Raw genomic sequence first — 10,040 nt, 5'->3', positions numbered from 1 at the left:
TCACACTTTTTTGCCCTTTCTCTGCAACACTTCGGCCCATGGGGATGTCAAAAGTGAGGGGAACCTCGTCCATGTTAGTAATATGATCCGGTGTCACGTTGTGATCACTTACATGCTTTTCAATGAACGCGCGGAAACTGTCAACCTTGGCTTGGAAGTCCGCTGGCAGTTTTTGGGACAGTGTCGTCCTAGCTCTGATAGAGAGGCGTTTGCGTTGCATGAAGCGGTAACACCAAGAAGGTCCTCCCGCAAAGCCATTTATATTCACCTCCCTGGCAACCACCTGGGCGCGGAGACGCAACTGCACCGTTGACAAACCTCTCCCAGCAGCACGTTGTTCAAGCACCCATGCGTGAACTCGTTCCTCCAACTGCGGCCACCTAGCTTGTCGCCCGCGATTAGCTTTCTTTGTTTTCTTCATTTCAGTAAGCGTAACCTCCGCTTTTCGCCAGTCCCTTACAAGTTTTTCGCTCACTCCAAACTTTCTTTCTGCTGCTCGATTGCCGTTTTCGGCTCCATATTTCACTATCTGAAGCTTGTAAGCCGCGGAATATGACTTTCTTTTCGGCGCCATTTTCATTCAGCCCTTCTAATTTGTGTTTTTAGATAACAGGTGTGACAGATAACTATGAACCTCCAGAAACCGCGACAGATTCTGACGGGTCACAGAGTTCCCTGTAACACCTGTTATAGAAATGTGTAGGCTACTGTCTCTGCGCTCACAGATTTTGTAAAAAAAAGCATATATAAGTCGCTCCGATTTATAAGTCGCACCCCCGACCAAACTATGAAAAAAACCGCGACTTATAATCCGGAAAATACGGTAGTTGTTTTAGCACATCAATGGTATTTACAGGTGTGAAAGAGAAAGTGTCCTTTTTAGCACCTAGCTTCTCATAGTGAGTCTGGATGTGGTCAGAACCATACAGACCTGAATGCGAGGGGAGTTTGCTGACCAACAGGGGGCAACAGTGGTGAAAAAGCTGTTAAAACAATTAGCTAGCACCAACCTGTCGGTCTGGAGCGAACCACTTGAGTTAATGCAGATATTACTGGTTTTTGTTTGGAGTCTTACACATCCAGTCCCTCCAGAACTTGGTTAGACGTTTCCACCAGAGACACTAAAAGACTTTCATTAGTGAAATCGAAGAGGCCACATCCAGATCAGCTGTTCTGTTGCAGCCCGCTGTCAGTAGCTGCTGTGACCCGTGTGGACTTTTCTTGCCAAAGGTCACGATTAATTAGACTTCCAGAGGTGTCGTTGTATCACTGAAACATCTTCTGTTTTTCACAGTGAACAATAACTAATAAATAATGAACTGCAGCCGGTTAATCCACACTGGTGCCGTGAACTCCGTGCCTGACGCCCCCTACGTGAGGTGGGTGGTTCAGGTGTTAGATTTATTGAATGAAGGCAACACAAGCATCTTCTAGTGTAATTCCTCTGCTGGTGCATAAATACTCAGTCGTGAGTAATGCGATGCAAGTCATAGTATTGATTTCACATTTTGAGGCATTCAGTTTCTAATTATCTATCTATCTATATACATATATATATAATGGTCTAAAGTATAAATGTCTATTTGGGATGTCATTCATCAGCGTCTGCCTTCGTGAGGCATCGACCCCTCCCTGAGTGATGGAAGTAGAGATACGGCTGTTACTCTTGATAGTTACTTGGATAGTTTCACCCCCATTAACCTGCAGCAAATGAGTGCAGCTATTGCCTCATCTAAACCGTGCACTTGTCTCTTAGACCCGGTCCCAACTAAGCTGCTTAAAGAAGTCTTCCCCTCAATCAGTATTGCTTTGCTAAATATAATTAATTTATCCCTACTCACAGGCTATGTACCCAAGTCTTTTAAAACAGAAGTCATTAAACCACTTCTCAAAAAACCAACATTGGATCCTGATGACTTGGCTAACTATCGGCCAATTTCAAACCTTCCATTCCTGTCAAAGCTTCTAGAGAAAGCAGTTTCCAGTCAGCTGTGTGAATTCTTACAAGACAATCAGTTATTTGAGGTTTTTCAGTCGTGTTTCAGAGCTCATCATAGCACAGAGACAGCATTAGTTAAAGTCACCAATGACCTTTAATAGCGTCTGATAATGGACTTGTCTCCGTGCTTATTTTATTAGATCTCAGTGCAGCCTTTGACACAATAGATCATCAGATTCTGTTACAGAGGCTGGAACAATCTGTTGGTGTTAGAGGATCTGCATTGAACTGGTTTAGATCATATTTATCTGATAGATTTCAGTTTGTACGTGTTCATGATGAATCTTCTACGTACACTGAAGTTAAATATGGAGTTCCACAGGGTTCAGTGCTTGGACCTATTCTGTTCACGCTGTATATGCTTCCCTTAGGTAACATTATTAAGAAACACAGCATAAATTTCCACTGCTATGCAGACGATACACAATTATACGTGTCAGTTCAGCCAGACAAAGTCGATCAGTTGGTTAGACTTCAGACGTGCCTTAAGGACATTAACTCCTGGATGACCGAGAACTTCCTGTTATTAAATCTAAATAAGACTGAGGTTCTGGTTCTTGGGCCAAAGCATTTCAGAAATGTTTGTTCTAGTGTTGTAGTTGAACTCGATGGCGTCTCAGTGTCCACCAGCACCACTGCCAAGAATCTGGGGGTAATCTTTGATCAGGACCTGTCCTTTCAGTCCCAGATAAAGCACGCTTCAAGGACTGCGTTCTTTCACCTTCGGAAAATTTCAAAGGTCAGGCACCTGCTAACCCGAAAAGATGCAGAAAAAAAAGTCCATGCTTTTGTGACCTCCAGACTGGACTACTGCAACTCCTTACTGTCCGGCTGCCCAAAAAGGTCTATTAAACATCTCCAGCTAATCCAGAATGCAGCAGCTCGTGTTCTAACAGGAACCAGACTGAGAGAACACATTTCCCCTGTTCTGGCGTCTCTGCTTCCTGTTAGGGAACGGATTGAATATAAAATCCTTCTACTCACTTTTAAAGCCCTCACTGGCCAGGCCCCTCCTTACCTTACAGAGATGATTATCCCGTATTGCCCCACTAGGACCCTGCGGTCCCAAAATGCTGGCCTGCTCGTGGTTCCAAAAATTTCCAAGAGCAGACAGGGGGGCGGAGCTTCAGTTATCAAGCTCCTTTATTGTGGAATCAGCTCCCTGATTGGTTCCTGAGACAGACACCATCTCTATGTTCAAGAGTAGATTAAAGACTTTCCTTTTTAACAAAGCTTATAACTAATCGATGCAGTAATCAGTATAATCAATCTGCTGTCATTAGGCAGCACTGGTGGCTTAACATCATGACACACTGAGCTCCTCCCCCTTTATCTGATTATTCATGTTATAAATATATGTCAGTAATCTCTCTCTTCCTGTAGTCTTGTTCTCTCTCTCCCTCTGTTTATTCCTCTCTCTCTTTCAGGTCCTTCTGTCCGTGGTGCTGCAGAACCTGGACCTGTGTCCCTCAACACTGATGTCCACATCGCTAGCATTAGCATTTATAGCTTTATATTGCTAGCATTAGAATTTATAGCTTTATATCGCTAGCATTAGCATTTATAGCTTTATTCATCTTGTTCTTGACTGCTATCGCTTCCCTATACATCTCTTTGTTGTTGATCTCCTCCTACCCTCTCTCTCTCTCTCTCTCTCTCTTTCTACCCAGCCGGTCAGACAGATGGCCGTCCACTATGAGCCTAGGTTCTGTCCAAGGTTTCTGCCCGTTAAAGGGAAGTTTTTCCTTGCCTCCGTTGCTCTTGTGGGTCAAGTTGGGTTCTGTGTTTCCCTGCAGGTCTTTCCTGTAAAGTGCCTTGAGATGACTTCCTGTTGTGATCTGGAGCTATGTAAATAAAACGGAATTGAATTGAATTGAATTGAATTCATTACCCTGATTGGACACAGAACTATTCTTTACCCGCCTGAATTTCATCGTGACCTGGAAATGTTTAATGCTACAACAGCCTCAGGAAGTAAAAGTATTTTCTCTGGCTTCAACAACTAATAAACTGAAGTGGTTGCTACTGTAAGACACCTTTAGACATTCTGGCACAGTTGGTTTCCTCAAAGACAGCAGCAGGAGGCTTGAATGAGGGCCACGCCCTCACTGTTACCATGCTGGCAGCGCCCGCGTGTGATTGATGATGTCTGGCCTGTGTCCTCGTCGTTATTGCTCGTAGAAACGCCAGCGTGACTTCACTCGGTCGTGTCATCATTCAGACTGACCGAGCCCCTCTTCAACGCTTTCATTTATTTAGCAACAGCCACAACAACAACAGCAGCAGCAACAATAACAACAACAACAGCAACAATAACAACAACAGCAGCAGCAAAACAACAACAACAACAATAACAACAGCAACAATAACAACAACAACAGCAACCATAACAGCAGCAGCAGCAAAACAACAACAACAACAATAACAACAGCAACAATAACAACAACAGCAACAATAACAACAGCAACAATAACAACAACAGCAGCCACAACAACAACATCAACAGCAGCAGCCACAACAGCCACAACAACAACAGCAGCAAAACAACAACAGCAGCAAAACAACAACAACAGCAGCCACAAGAGCAACAACAACAATAACAACAACAGCAGCAGCAACAATAACAACAACAACAGCAAAACAACAACAACATCAACAGCAGCCACAACAACAACAACAGCAACAAGAGCAGCAGTGACAACAATAACAACAACAACATCAACAGCAGCCACAACAACAACAGCAACAGCAACAAGAGCAGCAGTGACAACAATAACAACAACATCAACAGCAGCCACAACAGCAGCAACAATAACAACAACAGCAGCAGCCACAACAACAACAACAACAGCCACAACAACAACAGCCACAACAACAACAGCAACAACAGCAGCAGCAACAACAATAACATCAACAGCAAAACAACAACAACATCAACAACTAGAAAGACAATCAGAGATTGCAGACCCCGCCTCCAATAGACTATTGGATCTTGTGAGACAGTAAACAAGGCTTCCGGATCAGAGGGGCCAAACCTGCTCTAGCTTGCTGCTCCGGAACGTACTACAAGACTCCTTCTGGACTCTTTTTCCCATCATGCCATTCGTGTCCCTCCCTCTTAAAGTGGCAGTTTACAGCACAGGCACAATTCCAGATGTAAAAATAATTCTAGAATCTGGATCCAGATCCGGATCAACACCATTCTCGGGGAGGACCGAGCCACGGACAGAACCTTGCTTGTGTAAAAATTTCAAGTTGATTGGGTTACTAGTTTTTGAGTTATGCTCTCGGACAGACAAACAAACAGACAAACGCATCCAATTGCAATAATATAACAATGGAAGCCGCAGGCAGCAGAATCAGGTTTCTGGGCCAGATATCGTCACACTGGGAATGTGGCTCATAAACAGAAGCTGTGAAATGAAATGGCATCAGGAGGCTGATAAAGATAAGAATCAACCAATAGGACAAACGTTTGCAGGGAAATCAGCATGAAATGGAAACAGAGACGCACAGGATGGATGCTGATTGGCTGAACAGACACGCCGTTTATACGCGTGGTGCAATGAGCAATCGCTGCTAATGCACTCCTGATGATGTCACAATGTACGACTCGTTCTTGTGGCATCAGTGAGAATTGAAATGTCCTCACAACCTTGAAGCATGACGGCATTTTTGTGGACATTTAGCGTGGAGCGCTAGCTAACTGAGGCGTAGAGGACGCTGGTACCGGGGTTTGTCCCTGGTGCTCCTCGTCCTCCTCAATGATCCAAATGGGCTCCAAAGTGTCCACAGTGTGCGTGTGTGTGGCCCCGCGATGCGCTGGCGACGCATCCGGGGTGTACCGCGCCCATAGCATGCTGGGATGGGCTCCAGCAACTCCTGTCACCCGCACAGCGGAAGAAAATGGATGGATTCTGAATTTGTGTCTGTCGTTCAGGACGCGGTCACGCGCACCAGTGACGCACGCATTTCCAGTCCGCTCTGCGCTCCTGATTGGGGCAGAGTATCCGGCTACTGAGGCTGCTTTAAAGGGAGGACGCGCGAGGCTGCAGCACCTGCTCGCGCGACGCGCTTTGGAGACGGTGGCACCGCGCCCTGACGCACGCGCGCGCGATGGACTGCTGCTGATCGTTTCATTTTAACTTCTATTTTATGGTCGACGTTTCTTTATTTGCTGATCTAATAGTAGACGTGAACTGAATCCACACGCGTGACGTCATGAAGTTCCTGCTTTTACCTGTTTTCATGGCTTTTCTCGCCGGAACTCAAGTTTTGTGTGAAGAAATCGATCCGGAAGGAGAGACTGACGACTGGACGAACAGCAACCGGATCCAGGCGAGTCAGTGCGCGTCAGCGCGCGTCAGTGCGCGTGTGGTTGATGTGAAGTTCAGCCAGCAGCAACTTGTTCCCTGTCGTGCGTCTCTGCGGTGCGTCTCTGCGGTGCGTCTCTGCCGTGCGTCCCTGCCGTGCGTCCCTGCCGTGCGTCCCCGCCGTGCGTCCCCGCCGTGCGTCCCCGCGGTGCGTCCCTGCCGTGCGTCCCTGCGGTGCGTCTCTGCGGTGCGTCCCTGCCGTGCGTCTCTGCCGTGCGTCCCTGCCGTGCGTCTCTGCCGTGCGTCTCTGCCGTGCGTCTCTGCGGTGCGTCCCCGCCGTGCGTCCCCGCCGTGCGTTCCTGCCGTGCGTCCCCGCCGTGCGTCCCCGCGGTGCGTCCCCGCCGTGCGTCCCCGCGGTGCGTCCCCGCGGTGCGTCCCCGCCGTGCGTTCCTGCGGTGCGTCCCCGCCGTGCGTCCCCGCCGTGCGTCCCTCGGATCGGCCTTTCTGCTCGGCAGCCCCCCCTTGACTTAGAAGGTTGGGTATAAAACGATAAGTTAGTAACGAATGATCTGAATCCGTGTTTGATGCACATTTTGTCACCAAGATAAAGTGACGTCATTGCTGAGATCAAAAAGGTGATCAATTATTCTGGGACCAACTTGGTATCAGAAATGGAGCAGCCGAGTCATCCTGCTTCTCATTGGCAGCAGAGACACGTCCGGTCTGACATTGGGAGCTGGGACGGGGCCAGACGTGTATTATTGCTGCTGCAGACAGAGGCGGAATGCCCCCCCCCCCTCATGAAGACTTTTCTCACCCCGTGCAGGATGGCTGGCTGTCCAACGTCCCATTCAGAGAAATCCTGCTGAGGATGAGGAGAAAGCCGCGTCCGCATCAGTTCATCGGTCTGATGGGGAGGCGCTCCGCGGGTAAGGAGCCGACGCCACGCAAGCCCTTTCCTTTCCTTTTCCTTTTCCTTTTCCCTTTCCTTTTCCTTTTCCTTTTCCCTTTCCTTTTCCTTTTCCTTTTCCTTTTGCTTTTGCTTTTCCTTTTCCTTTTCCTTTTCCGTTGTGGATTTGTTTTGGAATGTAGTCTCTTCCTTTCTCTCCCAGGAAATGCACGGATCACGCACAAAAGTAAGTATCATCATTCTATTCCCTCTAAAAGTCATAAAAGGGGGGGGGGGGGGGGGGCTTGTCCCGGGAGGCTGTCAAGGTCAGAAGGTCAGGACTTCATGTTTCATCAAAGTAAAATGAACGGCATCAGTATTTGATGATTTCAGAAAATTCCTCCCCCAAATATCAAAATAAGTTCTCTGTTCCAATTAACACTTTCACGTTGGGATGGAGATCAATACGGCAGTCCATCGATGAACGCGGTTCATCTTTCGCAGTTTTTCAACAGTAAAGATGAACATTTAACACAACTTTATTGATCCACACAGAACAGAACAGGCTGGATAAATAGAACGGCTACGTGTCTTTAGAGATTTGGGGCTAACTTCATGTTTTAACGCTTTTCGCTAACTTACCAAACATCTGTCCTCTCACACAAACTTCCTGATGGAAGGGTTGAGGTTTTGATTGACAGCTCACGTGTCCAATAGCATTCAAGAAAGGGACCAGGAACGTTCCAAGCGATTATGAGAGCTAATTAGAGGGCTCAGGGGTGGAGTCCTTTTGGCTTTAGCGTGTTTGGTAAAAGGTCTACAGCCTTAAAACATGTATAATAATTGTAAAAAAATAAAGATGAGTACTTCAAGGATTTCACCTATTGCGGGTTATTTTTAGAACGTAACCCCCGTGATAAATGAGGGACCACTGTCTATTAATATCAATATCCTCGTGTGTTTAATCAGGTCCAACAAGAAGGATGTTTTCAGTGCTGCTTGTATTCGCACGTTGATTTGAATTGAGTTTTGTAGCGAATACATGTGGATCTCTATCTATATCTGTAGCGAGTACAGTATATCTGGATCGAGTATATCTGGATCTCTATCTATATCTATATCGAGTATTATCTGTAGCGAGTACAGTATATCTGGATCGAGTATATCTGGATCTCTATCTATATCTATATCGAGTATATCTGGATCGAGTATATCTGGATCAGAGAACTGCTTTGCAGCCTCCGGATGCTTTTCTAGAGGCTCCCCGCATCATGAGTTCAGCTTTGGCCCAAACAAGCCAGGTTTGTTCCACAGAGGGGGGGCGGGGGACCTGGGGCGGCCCCCCCGAGACAGTGACTGGACTGAACTGCAGCACAGCGAGACCAAAAGTGAGATGTGTCTGGTTGACTTCTGCTGCGTGATTCTTAGGACACGCCCCCAAGCAGGTGAACGTTCTGCCCCAACCGGAACCTATTTAGTGTTCCGGCCTCGACCCACGAGCAGGTACTCGACGCTGATCCAACTCTTTCCTTTGAAGGGCATAAGGTCAATTCTTTTGTTGGATTAATGGGGAAGAGGAGCCAAGAAGAGCCAGGTAGGTGGCGCTCAGGTAACGACGCTCCAGTGACGTGTGCTGAAGCTGACGGCGTTCTCTCTCTGCAGGATCCTACGAGTGGCGCTCGATACAGACGTACGACCGGCGCCGCTGAACGGCCTCGCCATCCATGGGGGGGCAATGATGTTAGTCCAAACTGTAGCTGTTAGTGAAATGAGATGATTCTGTGTCCACGTAGTAGTAGTAGTAGTAGTAGTAGTAGTACGGTAGTAGTAGTAGTACGGTAGTAGTAGTAGTATAGCAGTTGTGTACCTGTGCAGCTTCATTTATCACAGCAGAAGGTGAGTCGGGGCGAGGCGGCGTCGTTGGACTCTCAGAACTAACTCTGGACTGTTTCAGCGTTCAGACATTAAAAGCATTTTACTTCCTGCTTCAGCCTCCGCTTGTAAGTCGTGACTTCATTGTGATGGTTCAGCAAAAACCTCCTGACCGTTAGAATGAGGTGAGTGCGCCCCCAGTGGGCAACAGAGGTACTGCATTAAGCCGCTTTCAACATGATGCAACCCAATGAAGGAGGCGGAGTTAGGAAGCTAACTTTTCCATTCAGGATGTGAGGGTTGATGATGATGATGATGATCATCATCATCATCATCATCCCATTGCAGCACATCAACCTTGTCGTTCACTCGTAACGTGACACAGAGCAGATGAAAAGGTGCTTTATTAAACCAAATTGGAACAAATTAAAAAGATTTAGATCAAATTACAATAAAAGCATTTCCAGAATGTTGGTGAGTGAAATCAGTGAAATCAGTGAAATCAGAGATCACAAGCTGCAGAACAAAGCACGAGTCTGGCGCTAAAGCCTGTAGTTGATTTAGATATAAATATTTAGATCCAGCTAATGAGTGCAGCATTTTGCCAACAATCTACGTAATCTCCCGCGAAGGCAGCATTTCTCAAATAGTGGGGAGCGCCCCCAAGGGGCCAGGGGGGGCGCGTACAACCCTCAGAGGAGCATGCTCTTCTTTTGTCGGTGTGCTAGACTAAAGTGTAATTGCACATCCACTACAGTAGGTGGCAGTGGCGTGTTCATTGTCAGAGTGCGCAGGGAGTATCAGCTCTGTGGTGAACGTTTGTTTTTTCACCGAGCACACAGCAAAGAGCGGGAGTTCTGACGTAACGAGCCGTCAGTGAGCGAACGAACCCCCCAAGAGACGGCATGGACAAATATTCAACATGAAAAGGGAGGCGGAGCCAGACGGAGGTAGCGAGACAACCGGA

General features: G+C 47.2%; 1 protein-coding gene across 1 annotated transcript; it reads left to right on the top strand.

Moving 5' to 3' along the window:
- The first annotated feature begins 6,085 nt into the window (after positions 1-6,085).
- On the top strand, positions 6,086-9,182 carry tac1 (tachykinin precursor 1). The gene is made up of 5 exons (XM_068747284.1): positions 6,086-6,337; positions 7,139-7,241; positions 7,425-7,448; positions 8,739-8,795; positions 8,864-9,182. The coding sequence occupies exons 1-5, from the start codon at positions 6,221-6,223 to the stop codon at positions 8,908-8,910; spliced, it is 348 nt and encodes a 115-aa protein (XP_068603385.1). The 5' UTR covers positions 6,086-6,220; the 3' UTR covers positions 8,911-9,182.
- Positions 9,183-10,040: the final 858 nt, after the last annotated feature.

The sequence above is a fragment of the Brachionichthys hirsutus genome, chromosome 13 (genome assembly GCF_040956055.1).
Source record: "Brachionichthys hirsutus isolate HB-005 chromosome 13, CSIRO-AGI_Bhir_v1, whole genome shotgun sequence".
NCBI classification, from domain to species: Eukaryota; Metazoa; Chordata; class Actinopteri; order Lophiiformes; family Brachionichthyidae; genus Brachionichthys; species Brachionichthys hirsutus.
This window is presented reverse-complemented; position numbering and strand designations above follow the sequence as displayed.